The 21,101-nt window shown below is 37.8% G+C and overlaps 1 protein-coding gene across 1 annotated transcript; it reads right to left on the bottom strand.

Moving 5' to 3' along the window:
* Positions 1 to 1,030: 1,030 nt before the first annotated feature.
* dkk2 (dickkopf WNT signaling pathway inhibitor 2) lies at positions 1,031 to 16,627 on the bottom strand. The gene is made up of 4 exons (XM_082163478.1): positions 16,135 to 16,627; positions 5,646 to 5,796; positions 5,443 to 5,565; positions 1,031 to 2,544 (listed from the first exon to the last, which is right to left on the bottom strand). The coding sequence occupies exons 1-4, from the start codon at positions 16,330 to 16,332 to the stop codon at positions 2,294 to 2,296; spliced, it is 723 nt and encodes a 240-aa protein (XP_082019604.1). The 5' UTR covers positions 16,333 to 16,627; the 3' UTR covers positions 1,031 to 2,293.
* Between the last annotated feature and the right edge of the window lie 4,474 nt (positions 16,628 to 21,101).

A 21,101-nucleotide genomic window follows, 5' to 3' on the forward strand; every position in this document is an offset into this window, starting at 1 on the left:
CAATGACAGAAATAGTAGCAATAACACAACTATGCTACAAAAGAGAAAACTAAACCATTGTCATGTTTTTAAGTACAACCAACTTCTCCAATAATTCAGGAGTTAATCCCCTTCTATGAGGGCGGTAGACCATGCCTGCAAAAGAAAAGAGATGGCAGAGTGGTGTTGAATCTCACGAAGAGCAGCTTGATTAGTGGATACGAGTCCAGTGAATCCAGGTCCTTTTGGGGTCCTCCAGGAAGTGAATGGTCTCTAACTCTGCTTTGCTATATATGTGTGTGTAGACTGTATATTTTTTCACAAAACACTTTACCTTAATGCAGTTTTTAAGAGGAGCAGCGCCACTTCTTCTCCTGTGTTCAAAACTCATTCACTTCTTGGAGGGAGCCTGGTCTACAGGGTGTCACGTGATTTTCGTGCATCTAACCTGGACATTGCCATTGCCAACATCAGACCGAAAATATGGCAAAATCATTTACTATGGTGATAAGCATATGGTGATTTTTCTTAAGTATTTAAGTATTTGAAATACTCTAAATACACTCCCTCAAAATATTTTGTTACAAACTACATTTTATTTTTTCCACACCTGCAAAATACAAATTACAAAATACACTAAAGTAATTAAATACGTATTTAAAATACATTTAATTGAAATACTGCCCATGTCTGAATCCATCACAGTATCAAGCAAAGTCCCTCACTCGAGTCGCTTTACTCGGCGGCCATCTTTGAAACGACTCTTGGGTAGCTGTTTCAGTAATGCAAGTTCAGCTCCTGTCTTTTTGAATGGGAAAATATCGAGTTCTCCAAAGCTGTTCACCAACTTTACGATTAAATTTCATATTTGAAATCACCAATGAAATCTGACAACACAACTGTATCTTATATTATTTGTTTCTAAACACAAATCATGCATTTTCAAGGCATATGTCTTTGCTGGTTAATATCAATTTTATAAATTCAATTGTCTTCATTCACATCAGAAGCTGTTCGGTTCAGATCTGAAAATATGAGAGCAGCCAAATGCTTGTAATACAAAATACATTCTTTAATCTGTTTAAATCACTGTAAATACACAATGAGACATAATCACTGTTACAACAGGAACATAGTTAAGGACTAACCCAGGAAATCAGACATTAAACAAATACACAACATGAGCTCTGTGAAGAAATGCGTTTTGAAAATAATTTAATAGAAATAGTTCTGCGTGGGGATTTTCATATCTGCGGTGTAAAACAGAGCTTGAGGAAATTATCTCACACCATGCTATGACAAACAGTAAGTTGAAAGTAAAACGTGTTTAATGTCTCTTTACGCTACTTTATTTCCCCATCTGTTCCTTTTTACCAATATATACATGATATACAACTGCTTCTTAAATACATTTCGACAATTTTGCATTTTATTTACAATATAAGAGCTTATTAGATTTTAATTATTATTCTTTTTTATTCTAGCTAAAATGTGGTGTGGAATTTTACAAACCAAAAGTACGGACTATGATGTGCCATTATCATAAAAGCATCTGCACATTCACTGTACAGCACTCAAACTGTAAACAATTTCCCTTGATAATAAGAACCGATTTAGTATTTCTGACAGAATAAAAATGCTATCTATTGAGTAAATCTGAACTAATGATCATATTTTTTCAGGCTAATGCATTACTAGTGTGTGGCTACCTTGACAACATACTATTGTTCTTCTGTTTGGGTGTTATGTACACATTTCAGATCATTTTTTATACAAGAAAACTCAAAGTGCACTTTCAGAAGGGCAGATGTCTGAAATTTAGACAGAGACAACTAAAAATTTAAATTGCTCTCCACACAGTTATTAGCAATCGAGAAATCAAAGTCTGCAATTATGCAACCAAAAAACCTAGTTAATATTTTAGTGGTTATGCTGTGGAAAAAACTATCATATGTGCATGAAATATTTAGTGACTAAAAAACAATTAACCAAATCAGAGCATTGAAAATGATACTAAAATGACAGCTCAGGCATACCGAAATACGCCAGCGCTTGCATCAAACACATCAGTGATAAATATGGCTTGTAGATCAATAAACCTCCAGCAAATAATCTTGAAAAAAAGCACGGAGTACGGCAACGGCTGAGCGTCCACCATATCGGCTCGTTCCCACCCCGTTCTGGCACACATTCATCTGTATCTCTCCCTTTATCACAGCTGAGTAAGTCCTGGAGAAAGGAGCCCTCGCCCACTCCTCCCCCAGAGGGACGCAGGGGCCCCAAGGTGCGGCTTGTTTTCCAGGGGCCTCCCGTCTCAGATCCTCTGGCACACGTGCAGCCTGGACCTGGAGAAGGAGGTAGCGTCTTTCCATACCTTGCAGGCAAGTCCTTTAGCGCAGTCACAGCGCTGGAAGATCTCCAGGCTGTGGGAGCCTTTCTTGCGCTGCTTGGTGCAAACTTCGCCCTGCCGCAGCACAGGCTTGCAGATTTTGGTCCAGAAGTGGCGAGCGCAGCAGTAACCCTCCGAGCAGTCGGACGAGCGCAGGCAAGGGTCGCCCTCGTGACCTGCAGATGAAGGGAGACGTCAGTGCCATTTCTGTAGCTCAAACTGAAGTTGTAATGCGCTGTGCTCGAAATCGAATACTTCCCTACTATATAGTAGCCTATGCAAAAAACAGTAGTATGTAGTGGGGATGCCACAATTCTCAATATAATATTGAACCGTTTGGTACGACATCCACGGTTCAATACGTGCTTGTGAATTGCGTTTTTTCCGGTTTTACGTTTAAATAATTTATGTGCGTTTTATTTCTCTCCGAATTGACTGTTTGTATGTGCCTGTAAGTCTACGAGCTGAGATGAGGAAACTCCTCCCCGCGAGTAAATATTCAATCACTATGCTCTAAAGTTAGGGGGCGCTTAACCATCATTCCACACTTTAACATGGCGAGCGGCGGTGAAGTGAGGCTACAGTACGAACAAGCACTGTCATGATCCCAACCTGTGTTCCCCTGTCTTTTGATGAGGACTTTTGTTATTTCTTGTCTGGTGCCATGATTTGTAGTTTTTCATGTTGATTAGTCTGCCCAGGTGTGTCTTGTTAGTTCCCTTTGCTTACCCTCATGTGTTCCCATGACAGTTACCCACTCCCCCTTGTTATCTTGTTAATCTTGTTTTCCTTTGTATGTATATACCCCAGTGTTTCTCTTGTTCCTTGTCTAGAGTTGCCAATATATGGTTGTATCATGTGCGTTTGTTGTAACTTCTTGTTCATGTGTCTGGATTTGTCTTGTTCCTTGTCTTGAGTTATTTTAGTTGTCCTGTTTTAATAAATGTTTACTGCACTTGGATCCAACGCCTCTTGTCTGCAGCAGCCACGTTACAGAACGCACACGATACAACCATATATTGGCAACGCTAGACAAGGAACAAGAGAAACACTGCAGTAAAGTAAATATTCAAGTAAATATTTTACAATAGGTCAAAGGGGTTCAGCTGACAAAAAAAGAAAGTATATCACATTTCTTTCAAACAAGGAAATAATGACATAAAGATTTCTAACAAAAAAATGTTTTTATGTGTTCCTCCCAGAGCAACTGTATATGGAATATAATATTAGCCAGGAAATGTTCACTTTCAAAGTAACTAGCCTGTCAGAGGTTATTTGAACTTCCCTAAATAATCCCCAAAATGCTACAGTTTATGACATTAGAGTCAACATGAAATGGAAGTTCACTGTCCTCCATTTGTCCATATTTATATATTTTTTGCAATGTTGAATTAAAATGTCCTCGTAAACCCTGCCCCTTTCTTACAATCTTGAAAGCTTGCATTCAGATCTGCCTCCACCCAATCAAGAACCACTTTTTTTTTTTTTGACAAACTGTTTCACTTGGATGTATGTCACAATACAGAAGAAAAGATATGTCACTTCCGTCACATCACGACTAAGTATTATCCCTCCCTCAGTCAATAGAGTAGCACAGGTATGACGTCACTTTGTAGGCCAATCAGCAGTTAGCATCACGCTGGTTCCAAAAACCCAATAGGGTCCGATTTTCCCATATAGGCTTTTGGATTATCGCAAAAAAACAAGCTCTGTGATCAACAAAAGTTTATGATACTTACACGTTCTGTCCATCAAGATAACTATCACAGATGAACACATCTTTTATAATTTCAAAGCCTAAATGCAGTTGCCAGTAAAAAGTTAAAAGCTAAAGGTAGGCTATAAACGAACTACACCACGGTCCCACAACTTCAACATCACCGTCACTAATCTTCTGACAACTCTTTCAGTTTTTAGCTAAAAACATTTCCCCAGAATGTTTGAGTTAGAATAGTTTGTAAGAGCACAATTATAACCATAACGAGTTGTAAAAGCGGACTGCGTTTCCCTGTTCGGCGTGATGACGTTTAATCTCGATGACCTCTGTGGTCCCATTTAGCCACTTGGAAGCAACCGCCTTTTTCAAGACACGTAACAGCTTAAAATCACGAGTGGGGTAATACTGATGTATTTTATGTCGTAGAATAAAATGTGAAAGTGTCTAGAGCTTGTGTTCACCACAGACCTTATTTCAGCCTTTTAACCACTGACTTCGGAACGATGGAAGCGGAAGTGCTAAAGTGCTAACTCGTTTTGCATTTTGGCCTACAAAGTGATGTCATACCTGCACCACTCTATGCCAGACCCAGTCCAAGGTGAATCTTAAGCACACTCAACCTTTCTGTCGCTCATGCAAATATTCTCCACAACGTTCAAGTGAAATCAGAAAACAAAGTGCAACCAAATACGTCACTGCAACTGATATAGAGCTACTTACAAACAAATGCAAAGCAATTTTCCAATGGTTGTTCACTTGTCCAAAATTAGAAACAGAGCTGGTTAAAGTTGGCATGAAATGAAAGTTGCCATCGTCTTTTGTTTAGTCCATATTTAGTCCATAAATTATTCTAAATGGCAGTCGGTACAACATTAGTGTGCCTCATATGGCTCAGTATAAATCTGGTGTGGTTTAATTTCTGTTTGAAAGCGTGACTGAGCCGCCATGTTACTGAGGCGAGAATACAGAGGTGAAGAAACAGCATCGTGATCCTTCCCACACTGGCCTCCCGCTGTGGTTAAATCTTCAAGATATACGAGCTTCATGTAGTTGTGGGCCGCCGTCCCCCTCAACACATGCATGTAACCACATCCAGTGAATCAACTCATTGCAGACATTGTTCATAAGTGAGTATGAATATGAAACACTCTCAGTCTCAGATGGCCACAGACCGCCCACAGTCTGATATGAACAGCGCACAACACCAGACAGAAAAGCACATGCTTGAAATCATATGTAACTTCCAGAACTCAGGATACACAGTGAGTGTTTTTCAGGGAAAATGGATCACTGGAAAGTTTGTCAAAAAAACAAAAAAAAACATGGTTCTACATTTCTGACATTGTCAGTTCCTCACCTTTGAGAGAGATCTTGGCCTGAGCTTTGCCATTCTTCCTCCAGCCTTTGTCTTTGATAGGAAGCGTGTTGTGCTCCTCCATAGGTGATTTGTGCAAGCTCTCTGAGATGGGGATGCAGATATCTAAGGAATGACAGAAGAAATCCATTGTAAATTCCCCAAAGTTAGTATAGAGACACTGGGAAATCAACAGAAGAACGTACAGTTGCTGCAGCGGTTTCCAGGGCAGCACATGTTGTCTCTATGGCAGCGCTTCTTTCTCCTGCGGCAGGTGAGGCAGCGGGACGGGGCGTGTTGGGGACTGTGGCAGTAAGTTCCCACCATGCACTCTTTATCACTGCTGCATGGATACCCCTGAGAATGAGAATGAGAATGACAGATCAGGTCCAGTCCTTCTCCAACAAACCCTGTTTTCAACACTCATTAGTTTCGGTATTTAACAAAAACTTTTGAAGTATACCCAGGGGCGTAGCACAAGATCCCGGGGCCCTATGCATAGGCAGTCCTGATGGGCCCCCATATCCCTCATTTTGTTTTCTTTCCTTTCTTTTTTGGTGGCCTGATTTGGCTTTCTTTGAGAAAGACATTTCTACAGCTGAAGTTTGCGCTCCACCAGATGCTCAACTAACTAACATAAACAAAATGCGTGCAGATGGACTAAACCATTTGGCACATTAGCAAGGGGTGGGACCGTGAGACCTTAGATAGTCTTTACTTTTTTGTATACAAAATGTAGTCAGTCAATCAACCAAGTTATTCAGCCAATACACTAACTTTACATTTCATCTGACATTCATTAGGAAATTTAATTAGGAAATGAAAATATCCAGGTAAAATTAAATATATTCCAGACTTTTCAAGGGCCCTCTCTCCCCTTGGGGCCCTGGTAATCAGTACTGGTTTTATCCCCAGTCCGACGCCCCTGAGTATACCAGAGTGAGCCTTTATACATTCCTTAGTAGGAATTAAGGGTGACAATTGTGTATATAGTCTGTCAAATTAATGTCTCTCACTTACAGGTCACGAACGGTGCTTGACATTAACACCCGGCAACCCTGCCAACCCGTGTAATGCAGTCACTCCTACTAGCCACTTTGTCAGGTTGAATTTTATACATAATTTTATACATAAGTAGTCTTTCAAAAAGGCATCTGAAATAATAAGTGCAATGTAGTGTTGTCAAAAATATAGATTTTTCGATATCTTCCAATATTCATTTTCCACTGAATAGATACATGATACCAGCTACGCTTTCTCAATCTCTCATCTCTCCGACAGCGAGTTACACACAAACACGCCTCCCCTCACTCATTCGTTTCATTTGCTCCAGATGAATATCGGTGGTGTTACAGGGCTTGAATTTCGGCGTGGAATTGCACATATTGCACATCATTTTACTTATTCCTGCAGATTTTTTGCTGACACCCAAAGTACGGCACATAAAGCCACCTTTCAGTAGTAAATTGAGTTCTTTTTCGCTACTTATTGCACTTAAACAGTCAAATACACACAAAATAATGTCAAAATGCCAGTCTTGGAGAGTATTTACATAAACACAGTCAGTTATGTTTTAAGTGAACGTAAACAGTTGAGAGAGAAAACGCATGTGTAACAGTATGATGGATCCGTGCGTCAGGTCTTAAAGTGGCAGCAGCCTAATATACCTATTGCCAAATTATAAGATAATATAAAAAATATCTATATGGCAATTTTCCCCTTTGGTATCAGTGTTAAAATTGTGGCCAGTGAAAATGCTGAGTGGTTAATAACTTTAGAAAACCACTAGCCACAGTGGCTGGTGAGCAAAAAAAGTTAATGTCAAGCCCTGGTCACAAACATTAAAATTAACAAGAAATAAATTGTAAATAAGAGGATAATGATGCTGTCAAATTGTCAGGAACAGAAAATATAAAAATGTATTAGATCTGATTATTTCAACTCTGGATCCCCAGTATCAACCATCCCTCATCCCTGTCGCCAGCTATATTTTATTTTTATGTGACAGCTGGAAATTATGGATGAAACTACATGCAAAACAACAAATTAAAACGAACATACCCCGCGTCTGAATATGCCTACTTCCATGCTATATAGTAGGCGAAAAGTATAATGATGACTGAATACTTCCGGTGAGATTCTGTAAAGTGCATTTGATGGACACTTGATGGACACAACTAAAACAAGACAAACACTGTAACAAAATTACAGTAATCTTAATACTGGAGTCTTCGGAGTTCATTTCCACTACAATCCATAATTGATTTTCAAGATGACACCAGTTGTTTGTATGTATTTTATATTATACATTCATACATTGTTTGTATATGAGTTGCCACAAATCTGTGGACATTATACATTTTGGATTAATTTCTCTGAAAAACAGAGACATTAGGATAATCAAAATATTATATACAATACCTATGTGTATATGATTGCTCAAGAGGATATCATAAACCAAACAACCAGAATGCAGCACATAAACCATGATTTTTATGTGGTTAAAAGTTGAAAAGTTGTAATGCAACTGAAAAGTTGTAATGCAATTTGAATCATTTCATTAATTGTGCATAACAGTACATTGATAAATTGTCTAATATGTGTTTTATATTAGCATACCTTTGAGTTATAATCAAGTTAGGCCACGCTAAACTGCTTTGAATTGGTCTAGGTGCCCCATACCCCTCCAAAATCAGCAAACCAGACCCGGCTCCTTATTATAAGACTAATTGACCTTAATATAAGATCAAATGGATGAGACAGAGACCTTGACAATACATTATACAAATCACAAACTCATGAAAAGAAACCAGCCAGTGAAGAAACGCTTTACATCACTCGTAATAATCTTCAGGTTAGCGTCAAATGCAAAACATGTGGTCTGAGAAGGGGGGAGGTATCTCAATATCTAATAACAAAAGAAATTATTCTGTTTTGTAGATCGACAGACCTCAGGGCAACCTTCCTTTCTTATGCAAGTAACAGAATTGGTAACATTGAAAACACATGATGAAACCCAGCCAAACCACCAACGATACATTCACGAGAGGAATGAGGAACAAATGAAGCCCATTAAATGTTTAAATACTAAAAAGTTACTGACCTCAAAATTCAGTATTAATTCGCTGCATCATTAGAAAGTTATTGAGTGCATTGCTTTAGTGGATGATTAAATGTCATAAACACCCCCTTATTCAGTTCAGTTGCATTATGTGCTTAGATGTCAAACATTCTCAGATTTCCGGCTAAATCATGTCAACTTGAAGATACGAAGTGGATGAGACAAATTTTGATTACAAAGCTGCAAGACTCACCCGCATCTCATACCCTTCTCTCCATAGCATCCCATAAACCACCAGAGCCAATGTAGACACATAGACGTGTCTGCACATAATCTGGCAACGTCATCACATCAGGATTTTAATGACCCGGCCAGCGCTTGGATACGACTCGTTGATCCTCATCCCTCATTGATTCCACAGTCTGTTTTTATTCCTCCCATACGTTCATGTGTGAGATAAGTGTGGAGATGATAAGCTCAGAGACAGACAGCGATGAGGGATGCCCACTGGCCCCTGTGTCACCGCTCGCATGCTAGCAAAAAAAGCGGACTTTGAAGACTAAACGTGCCATGCCTTTGAAAATCATCTCCCTATCTGTATTCTCCCTCATGCCTTCAAAAAAGCATTTAAGGATTTATATCAGGTAATACCCAAACTATGTCACGTCTTATCAAGCTAGTAGCAACCGATAAGCATGCAGTACTTTGGCAGGCAGATTTGTAAACTGGCTGAAAAATATTGCAGTCTATTTTTTTATTTAAAAAAAATAGTATTTATATCAGTGCTGTCAAATCGATTAATTTCACGATATATATATAATCAGATAGATAGATGGAAATACTGTAATATTAGTGGTTTACACTTAAAAAATAAATAAGAAAATAAAATAGCATAACTTAAAAAAAAATTTAAATAAGAAACTTGACTTCAAAAATATATTTGATTTATATAATATGTATAATTATATACATATATAATATTAATTTATACATCACTTACAGTATATTTGATGTCATATATATATATATTATATATATATGCATATTTCATTCTAATTATATAAATAATTGTGTATTTTATTGTAAAATACATTTTATTTTATATAAATATATATTATAAATGAAAAATAATTTATGTAATTCGAATGAGATATGCATGTGTGCATGTGTGTGTATATATATATATATATATATATATATATATATATATAGAGAGAGAGAGAGAGAGAGAGAGAGAGAGAGAGTGAGAGTATACAGTATATAATTAAAAAAATAAATAGGAAAATATAAGAAAATAATGAAAAAACATTCTGCAGCAAATACAAATCCTTTATCAGCTAGCTTTGAGCCTAAAGTAAATATTGTACATGACAGTTTACAAAAGAATCATTTTCATCTATACTATAGGAATGCAAGACTTCCTTTGAACCCGCATCTAAGTTCATACACACAACAGACTATGAGATCGTGAATAGGGTTTCCACACATAAAACCCATGTATCACACACATGTTCCTCTAGGGGCCCGGGGCCCAGCTTAACTTGACCTTGCAAAAGCAAAGCTGACATCTGACACCATGAATGGTGTTAGTGAATTGAGAGGGTTTTCAAGAGTAAAATAAACTATGTCACTGAACAAACAAACCTTATCCACCCTCAAAGGGCATGGCCCTATGTGTATCAGATTGCACAGGAAGGCAAGTTGAAGGCTAATCTCACCAGCACTCAAAACATATCTGTAGCAAACCCTTAAAGGCATTATTGACAAATATGGAGGCTGTGGGAATACGAGTTCCTACTTAATTATGTGATGGGTATTTATTGTCACAATAAAATATACATGTGTCATTTAATTCTTCTCTTCCTCCCAATAAAGACTAGTGCAAGTGCAACAAAAACCCTAACAAATGCTGTGTAATTTATCTTTGTATGTTATCATTGTTGTGCTGCCACAGAATACAATGACAATACAATGTCACCTCATAAACCAACTAAATCTTTGAGAAAACTCACTTAAACCATCCTAAGCTGGTTTGCTGATCTTAACTGGTTTGAGTCTGTCTCCCAGCCTGGCCAAGCTGGTCTTTAGCTGGTCTAGCTTGACTCACAACCAGGTGAAGCTGGTGTTTAGCGGGGCAGCTTTAGTTTTAGTAATATTGTTCTGTTTTTGTAATTTTTCAATTAGCATGGCTAACTGGATGCTAACCGTTACATCCATGGAATTCTGGGAATGCTACAGAAATGCGACATCATGCCTTGGAAAATGAAATCATGGTTCAGAAACTCATGGTCATTATACCTTCTAGGCTGTCTAGTTCCTCAAAGAAAGTAAAATCCAGATGATTAGCCTGGTTAGCGCTAAAAAGCCGCCACACCTTTGCCTGTTTTATTTCACTCTCTCAGCTCGTTAGCATCACTAAACAGTCACTTAACCTCAGAGGGAGCAGGAGAGGGCGACCCACCTCGCCTCTTTACAAGCCAGACCCAAACAATCCCCCGCCCCGCTCCTACTCGTTAACGGAACCTCAGCGTCAAATTAAATAAGAGGAAAAGCTAAAAGTCCCAAAGCTGCGGCACTGATGTGAAACAGCTCTCGTGTTCTTGCAGAATACTAGCCTCTTCCCCTCTAGTCGAGAGGTTAATGTGGTGAACAAGTTCTGCCAATCCCAAAATCCCTCTTTTTTGGTTGCCCACAACTGGAAACCACCATTAACCCCCCTTGAACATTTATTCTTAACCGTCTAAAGTGAGCGACTTCGGTTTGTTGGTGATTTATGGACAACATCAAGCCAGCATCTGACATGAGTTTCATTAGACACATTTTAATTAAGTTGTTGCTACTAATAAAACTCTTCCATCATGGCTACAGGCCAGATTTACTTACACCACGAAACGGCGAACTGATTTCGGCTTGTCTCCGTTAGGACGGATGTAGGAAACTGGGTGGCCGTTTCTCTTGCCTGCCTAATTTGCAGCACTTGGGAGTACGCCAGTGTGGGAGATTTATTGGGAGCTTGTGTTATAATCTTCAACATATCCTTGAGCGTTAGAGAGTTAGAGGACTTGAGAGGAAACATTTCAGCAGCTGTGTAATGACATATAAAAATGTAAAGCATTCTTTAGACGGCTCGCCCAGATGGGAGAGAAAAATGTAGGAAAAGTGACTACTAGGACATCATGGCAAATTAAATTCAGGCACACTTCTGAGTGCCATCATTAAATCTTTGAGATATTCAGTCACCTGCAGAACTTATATGGCTAATTCCCTATTTTTCTTCATGTCATTTGCATTGTAGTTCTTACCTTAAAAGGTAGGGTAGGCAATTTTTGGAGCGGCTAACAATAGCAAGTTAGCTTTGAAAGCATAAGATCCCACCCTTATATAGCCTCCCACGTCATGAGAGACGGCATTAAACTACCTCATGTCTCAAATAAGATGTGTCTTTTTTTGTTATTTGCATGTCTGTAAATAACAGTACAATAATAATGAACAAACAACTTAAAGGGCCCTATCTTGCACCCAGCTCAATTGACTTTGTATACCGACGCATGTATCATTCCTGTTTTGCACCCGGCGCACAGCGGACTTTTCCCTCCACAGACGCACGTCGGTAAATTAGGGAATGAACTTGCGCTCCCGGGGGCGGTTCAGCGAAAAGAGGAGGCGTGTTCCGGCGCAAACGTTCCCTGGTGCATTTTTGCAGTTCCAGAAAACAATTCCGCCACAGACCAGGAAAAACCTAGACTAAAGTCAGTGCCGTGTTATTTTAAGGCTATTTTATGGGCGCATGCTTGGCCATAATGTATTGTGTGCACAATGCTCATACACTTTGCTTCGCTCATCTACACAGACGCAGCAGTTGCCATTTTTGCAAACCATACATAATTACAAGGAAAAATATTCCACACGAGGGAAATCATTGTGGTGTCCATGAAGATGTGAAAAAATAGGCATAAATCTAGCTTACACATTTACCAAAATTATTATACACCTGTTTAACCAAAGCTAATTTGGGTGGATTTCTCCCATCCCCATAGAATGTCACTTCTCTGTCTTTTACGGCCCTGACGAGAACGTTGGTCTCCTCGGCTGTGAACCGCTCCTGGTGTGCGCCTGGCAAATCCGCCATTATAATAGCAAACCGCCATGGAACAAGCGTGCCTGCTTTTAAAGGGAATGTGAGATTTCATAATGTGTTTATTTCACGTTACGCCCAAACCACACCTATGAGTAATGTAGCTACTTCAGACCAACCCATTTTAGATTTGCTTCGGGATCCGCCCACAAAGTTACTTGCGTTTCGCGTTTGATACTTCCGTTTCAGATCGTTAAAATAGGGCCCAAAGAATGCATTAACTGCATTGCGTGAAACGGGCTGATGAGGTGTGATGTCTGGAAAAATTATGTCATAATGAACTAACTCTTCCCAGACTTGTTAATTCACATGTATCAAACAGCTGACAAAATGTTTTTCATTTGCCATTGCTTTTCCCAAATAAAATTCAATAAAATGTTTGGGTGTGGCAAAGTCCAAAGTCAATGAAACTTTGACACAGCTTGTTGTGAGGATTTATGCCTAGTTTTGTTAAATTTCGTCCAAAGGGGGAATTAAAAAACAATAACTTTGATTGAGGAACTTTGGTTCATCATATCATAACATGCATCATATGTTATCAAAGTAGCAATAAGAAAAATCAACAAAAATGCAGACAAACAATGTCAATTGCTGATCATCAAGAAATGTTGTAACTGCACAACAACAGGATGTCTATACGAGGCTAATAAGATGTCAAATGTTTTCAATTTCCAATTTAAGAACTATTAGAATTATTAGAACTAAAGAAAATTCTCAAAGATACAATTGCAATCAAGAAAGCTGCAACTGCATCCACATGACGTGTTCTTTCAAATCTGTTATTAATTTTAATACACTGTCACTGTGAACTCTTATACATGCAAATGATGTGTAGGCCTACTCTGTGGTGATATGGTGTGACATGGTAGTTTCCAGTACAACAGATGTAACCCTATGTTTACATAATTTACATACAAACTACAAGTTTCTTTGGCCCTGTTTACACCTGGTATTAAGATGTATTTTGCGCTAAATACAGGTGTAAACGGGGTCTAAACCGTTTTGAGCTTATAGTCAGAGGTAGTCAAAAACGCATTCGACCGAATTGCTTTTGTAGTGTAATCGCTCGTGATTGAATGCGTTCAAACAGCCAAAAAGACCTCCTACTCTTCGCCAACTGACCTAATGCGTAAACATTATGGGAAGCGCACTCGCCAGATGGGTTTTAAACTTTGCCTGCTGGAGTCCCAAGTTTGGTTTGAAGACGTAAAATGTACCAAGCACAATGTTCTCTCACCATTCCTGATTTCTAACACACACTCACAGCGTTCGGCAGGTCTTGCTGCTGAGCAGAAACGAAAGCTACTGCTTGCGTTCATAAATCGTGTGAGCTTATTTTGTCCATTAGATCGAAAGATCTGAAAAACCCATACATTTACCCACCCATAGAACCTCCCCCCGAAGAAATCAGGACAAAAGTGGTCGACAAAAGAGACGGATTAAAACACCATGTGTAAACGGGAATGTGTCTCCCTCGTCTACTTGTGATCCGATCGACCAAAACACATCTTAATACCAGGTGTAAACAGGGCCTTTGTTTACGTCAAAATTAAGCTAATCAACAAACACTACTAAAAATACACTACATGCAGAAATCAAACAGGTTAAAACCAGTCTAAATTGGTTTTGTTGCAGAAAATAAACAGCTTAAACCAGTCTAAATTGGTTTTGCATACACCCAAAGTCTTTGCTGGTGAAGCTGGTTTGTTTGGTTTTGGGGGACTTTTTTGGTCAGGCACCTTAAACCACCTTAGACTAGCAGAACAAGTTAGGCTGGCTTAAGCAGTTATTTCTTCAGCAGGGTATAACATTTTTTAAAGTTATCTTTCATTATTTGAATTAAATCTCCTGCGCAATTCTTTTAGATTTATAGAGTCGCCCCAGAGTATAAAACGTTCTAGATCTGTCTTGCACCATCTGCAACTGGAAACTTCCAAATGAGACAATAGTCGCTCTGTTTGCAATCAACAAAGTTGTTAGCAATCTACATTTGGATAAGAAGCTAAATGTAGCATGACATTTAACTAATATTGGACTGTAGGAGTTTCCACATGTATGGCAGTGGTCTGATCATCCAGACCACCTGCGTTTATGCAGATGGTATATTTGAAAGCAATTGTTTAGATGAGGGTCTGGCAGGGAACTTGCATACTGGAGATCTTCCCACTCCAAAGAGGATATGAGAGGGAGAAAAATCCCATCACCTCCTCTTTTTCTTCCAATAAATTGTGTCTGCTCTCAATTAAAACAACATCTGCATATTTACGGCTGATCTGAGAGACATAACCGAGACCAAAACCAAATGGCAAAGAGGATTTTCATCTGCAGTAATAGTATGGGTGACTTTATTTATTCACTTAAAACAAGGAAATAAATCATGAGCTTTGTATGAATCCAGGATTTGCCATGCTAGAAATATAAAGCTTTCAAAAGGATACTGACCATTCAACTGACCAACAATAAACCCTTTCTGATAACTGTACTTGTAAGTAATACTGGCTACACTCCAGAAACAAATACAGTGAAATTTACGGTAAAAAAAAATTGCAGCTGTGGTTGCAAGAAATTTACCATAAAAAATAAAGTAGCAACATTTTAGGTTATTTCAACGAAAATACATCAAATGTTAAGTGGCATGCAGGGAATTCTGTGAAACTGTAAATTTAACCATATTTAACTGTAAAATTACATTAAATGTAGCCTAAGGTTAGATCTATAACAGTTATTCACCTTATAGGAAACTTATTAACAAATTAACAGGATTTTACGGTTAAAATCACGATCATGTTTTACAGTGTATACAAAATAAGGCTATAGCCTTCCTTAATCACTTTCTAAAATAACACAAATGTTTGAGCCTTGACAAATTGATTAGCCTATATAGATGAGCTAAAGCCTATAGGCTATCACAAGCCATTCTCTTTGGCTCATGATGGAAAGTAAATGTCTAATCTTGGCTTGAGATCCTAATCTACAGTATAATTTACAATTTGTCAAACCATTCCTTTCATGAACAAAAATGCAAAACGAAAGATCAGAAAAATGAATTCTACAGTGCAATGTACAAATATAAAAATTAGCTAAGGTTTCATTAACCATAAAATATTACAACATTACACATTTGCTGTGGTGATGTTCCGATTTCTGTGACTGCGATCAAAACATTGTCACGTGTATTTAGTAGGCTATAGATTGTTTTTTTTATATATAGGCTACTACAAGGAAATTACAAAAACTTGTTTAAAACATATTTGATAAAATTCGGACAATCTGGTTGTGACTGCAGGAATTAGGGACAAAAGTTTTTTTCTTTTTTTTTTTAGACAAACTGTAGATAATAGGTTAACTGACAGAAATTCCTTTAAAAAAATCAGCGAACAATTTGCTCACAAGTGACACGTGTGATTTCCTTATGCATTTAGTAAGTAATAATGCCTGAAGGGTTTTAGCTTCTTTTTTCCCCCTCTTTCTAATAAATGGATAGAGGTGTCGGGTTTACCTGAGCGGGGATGTTGCTTTTCTTCGGGGTGTCGCTATATGAAGCGCTGGAGCGGTTAGTGGCGGCGATCTGGGGCTCCAGTGATTTGATGGAGTTCACCTGGGCTTTGCCCTCGGTCCCTTGAGTTTCTCCCATCCGCACTACCGCGATGATCAGCGTCAACATCCAACAGCTCCGACTCCGCGTAACGCTCAGCATCCTCTCAGTCTTTTCTTACTCTGAATGAGAATGTGTTGGTTTCTTGAAGATAAGATGTTTCCTAAGGCACTAAGTGCTTTGACCACCAAACTTTGGCTTAAAAAAGCATAAACTCCATTCTACAGTGTCCATCAAATAATCTGTCAGTGGGGGAAAAAACGTTATAAGACACTTAATAGACTATAAAATCACAAAGATGTGGATAAGCTTAAAACATCAGGATGCTGCACCAAAAAAATAAAAGAAAGCGGCAGCAGAGAGGAGGATTCCTGCTCGTGTGAGTGTTTGTGAAGCAGCCCGCAGTTTCATGATGTGGTGGGTTCATGATTCATTCTTTTTATAGGATGCGTTTTCTCCGCCCCCATTCTGTATTGACAAAAGATGACTGATCTGTGGTGCGCCCCTGTTCACACACACACTACTGACTCACTGAGACAGCAAGAAACCATCGGAGTTCAGTTATGGCTGTTTAAAGACATTATGTTCAACCTGTGAAGTATGTAGCCTAGTTCGACTAAGGCTATTTCATGGGATTTCCAATCAGTCAGTCTGCTGATTACATCTGATGCCTTTTTAAAGTAGGCTATAAATAGTACTGTATACTAAGTAATTAGTGTATTTTGAGTCAAGGTGAGCGCATTTTGGGGGGGAAATAGCTAAAAATCTATCTATCTATCTATCTATCTATCTATCTATCTATCTATCTATCTATCTATCTATCTATCTATCTATCTATCTATCTATCTATCTATCTATCTATCTATCTATCTATCTCACTGTAAAAAGTTGCTGCCTTAAATTAAGTACAATCAGCTTGGATGTTTAAATCATTTCAACTTAAATTATTTTAAAATGACTTAAAATGAGTTGAGTATAACAAAAAAGTTGAAGATTGCTTAACTTATTTTGATTAGTTAAAGCAATGTAAAAACATATGTTGTCACTACTTATTGATCATATCATCTTTTTTACAGAATAGGGTAACACTTTATTTTGATGGTCCCTTTTGAACGTGCTGTTGACTATAAGTAACTTTGCAACTATATGTCAACTAACTTTCATTGGAGTATAAGTAGACTGTCTGCTTAATATCTGCTAACACTTTATTGTGATGGTCCTCCAACAGACACTCTACTGACTAGAAGTAATTTCGCAACTACATGTCAACTTAATCTAACCCTAACCCTACCAGTCTACTAATACTTAACTAACAGTCTAATGAAAGTTAGTAGACATGTAGGTGCAACATTACTTATAGTCAACAGAATGTGTTAAAGGAACCATCAAAATAAAGTGAAACTGAGAATAGTAAAAAAATACTATATACTTTTTTGACATATTTAATAATAAAAAAAAAAATGCAGTTTAGCAAACAATAATATTGATAAACTGCAAACATTATTATGTAATGTCAGTGTGAGTCCTTGCTTGAATTCTTTGCCAGTGACCAGATGGAATCTGGGAGTTTCTCAGCTTATAGCCAGGATTTTTAAGAACACTTGTCTAAAAGGACGAGAAACATATTTCTTAAAGTTTTGGATAAAAACAAGATTCAAGATGATGATTTAAAACAGCTGACATGCAAATTGCACTTTAGATGTGTATGCTTGAACCTTTAACTATGAATCAGCTGAGCTTGGAGGTATAATTTATATGAGACGGACGCATTAATAAATCAAATATGAAGGAGGAGCATGGAAGTAAGTGAACTGTAATATAGTAATATTGTAATGCAGTCATGCTTTATGAAGATGAAATCATAGGGATTGTGTTTTTGGCAGCTAACATATAGCACCGAAAACAAAACTTCACTGGCAAAAATGCAGCCGGAGTGGAAAATATGGGACATGAAAGTGAGGAACAGGTTCAAGGGAGAATAAGCAGAGGAAAAATAAATAATCATTCCAATGAGGTTAACGGAGAACTCTGGGTGGCGTTCTGAAATTCTGTCATCGCCGCAGTGTTAATAAGCCAACCGAGCTTTGATCGCCACGATGTAATGTTCTGACATTACAGTCCAAAGGCTTTATCGACACAAGCCATCTCGTGTAAAACAAATAGAGACAAACTCACAGCAGAGATCAGCTGTTGTTGTTTTCGTTCAATTTTATTCAAATTTGGCAGCTCAGAAGTTCAAATGTCAGGCACCATACACGGGTGCCAACATCTTCAGCTTGGTTATATCCCGTATCGACTGGATTGATTCCAGTAGAAATAATGCCGCGAGAGGTATATTAGAGAAACATTACTCATCTGTTCTGTCAATGAAGTGTGTCTTATCACTCTAATCATATGCCCAAATCTACTATGTCCTCTGCGTCAAAACTGAGGTCACATCTGCTTATTTTATTCCATATTTTGCTTAACATAAACACACTGTAGGTCAACATTTGCATAGCACTAAGAAACTTAACAGCCTTTAACAAAGACTCCATTGAAATTTTCAATTTGTTCATGTTCTTTGCAGTGTCCAAAATAGGCACAAATACAGCTTTGGGCGGAATAACATACTCTTACTACACTGCCGGGACAAAAAAAGAAAAGAAAAAAAATTGCTGTTTGGATTTAAATATAGGCAAATGCTTAAGAGTCAATGACTGGATCATTATTGCAGTGATTATTATGTTTCTAGCATGTTATGTGTTCAGTTCTTCTATCCCTAACTGATGGAGTGTGTATCTTTTTATTTCTTAAACAACCACGTATAAGACACATCATGGTCATATTCCACGATGACAATTTCAAGATTCATCAGGCTCAAATTGTGAAAGAATGGTTGGGAGGAAGCATGAAGAATCATTTTCACACATGAATTGGCACCTCTGAGTCCAGACCTTAAATTCACTGAAAGTCTTTGGGATGTGCTGGAGGAGACTTTAAAGAGTGCTGGACTCTTGCATTGCAAAAATGTATGCACATCTTGATGGAAATTAATGTTGTGATGTAAATTCCATCAAGAGGTGATTTGACCTCAAACAGTTGCATGTAGAATTTGGCAGTATCTCTGATAGCACACATACATCGCGGAGACGTCTATTGTGCATGCTTTCATCTGGAAGATGTTTTTAGAGCGCTTGATCATCTGCAATACGTCTCTAAGACGTTTCCTGTCAGATGTTATAGACACTTGGAAAACGTCTTTAAGATGGGAAAGTATATAAAATTGCTCTTTTAAAGATGTTTATCAGATGTTTTTCAGATGAAGTACTCTTTAAATATTGGAGATGTATGTGTGCTATCTGGGATACTTTTTTTTCTAAGATATTCCGTGCGGTCCTTCTCAGTGAGCGTATTCATGTACACTTTGAGCACAACCACACAAGATGACAAATACAACCAGAAATTCAGACCCACCTCAGGGCTGCCAAATGTATAGTACATCTATACTATATAATTTTATTTTTCTAAACTGTTTTAATTATTCTTATTTCTTTTTATTATTTTTATTTCTTCTATGTAAAGCCCTTTGAATTGCCATTGAGTATGAAATGTGCTATATAAATAAACTTTCCTTGCCTTGCCTATACATTAATAAATCTCTGGCACATAAAAGGCGCAGCTTGTTTAAATGGAATTAAAATTGGAACAACAAAACAATTTGCTATCGCATTTACCCACTTCCACTGAAAAATGTTTCTATGATTTCGAACCCTTTGAAAAACCATGTCCCAAACCATGTTGTTTCCCGAATTTATTTTTCGACAAATGATGATAAACAGGTGTGCGCGTTTTCTTGTTTTATTTCTGTAAATCAATTACCCATAAAATTCTGATAGAAGTCATGGCTTTCTAGATAAGTGAATACGCAAAAGAAGTGTTTTATCTTTTGCCAAGAGTAAAACAACAAGGAAAAGTGAGGCCATGATTTGCATTCCCCAAACAAACGCTTAAATGACTAAATAAGCAGCAATGTATAATTCACATCTCAAACAGTCAAAGTTTTTCTTATTTTCATAATTATTTTGGGCTGAGATTTACAGTTGAGAAAAGTATAAAAAAATACTAAATAATAGAAATAATAATACTATCTACCTATCAATTATATAGTTTTACAGATGAGATTAGCCAAAAAAAACCAAAACAAAAAACACAGAAACACAGTAAGAAAATGAATTAATCTCTTAGTTTACTGTTATTTGATTTCATTTAGCTAATGTTTTACTACTGATAATTGATTTTATCAGTATCACTCATTTGCAGTATTGTTATTTTGTTGTTGTTTTAGAAAGTTCTGAATAAAATTCAAATCAGAGACAAACCTCTCAAACCTTCATCAGACTTGGTCAGCTGGTTCAGAGAGCTTGTTCCTCAAAATCCCTAAATTCCAGGAAGCTTTGCTGGTGGAATTTCTCATTGGAATGGAGGGTGCAGCCTCATCAGATAACCGCTCCTACAGTGTCCCCTTTTTTCCGGAAGATGGATTGGGCCATTTCCCTAGAAGTCACAGAACGGTCGAAGCATGAATGCAGCTTCTTGACTTCTTAATGACTCAGATTTTTTCTAATTGATAACAGTGACCGCTCTTTAGTGAAGCGTTAACCACATCAAGGGAAGCTGCTGTTAAATTACAGCCTTAAAGGCATAGTCTCTGACTCAAACCCAAGCAGTCTGATCTGGGTTAATACGACGACGCCTCAGGCTTTGAAGATTCAATGAGACTTAAGTCACCTTTAAGAGCCAGATATTGAGAAATATTTGATGAGTTATCCTAAAAAAACCTTGAATCCATAAAGTGGGGTTTTCCTAGAGTTACACACAGTTTGATTTCA

The sequence above is a fragment of the Leuciscus leuciscus genome (assembly GCF_965113295.1).
Source record: "Leuciscus leuciscus genome assembly, chromosome: 3".
Taxonomy (NCBI): Eukaryota; Metazoa; Chordata; class Actinopteri; order Cypriniformes; family Leuciscidae; genus Leuciscus; species Leuciscus leuciscus.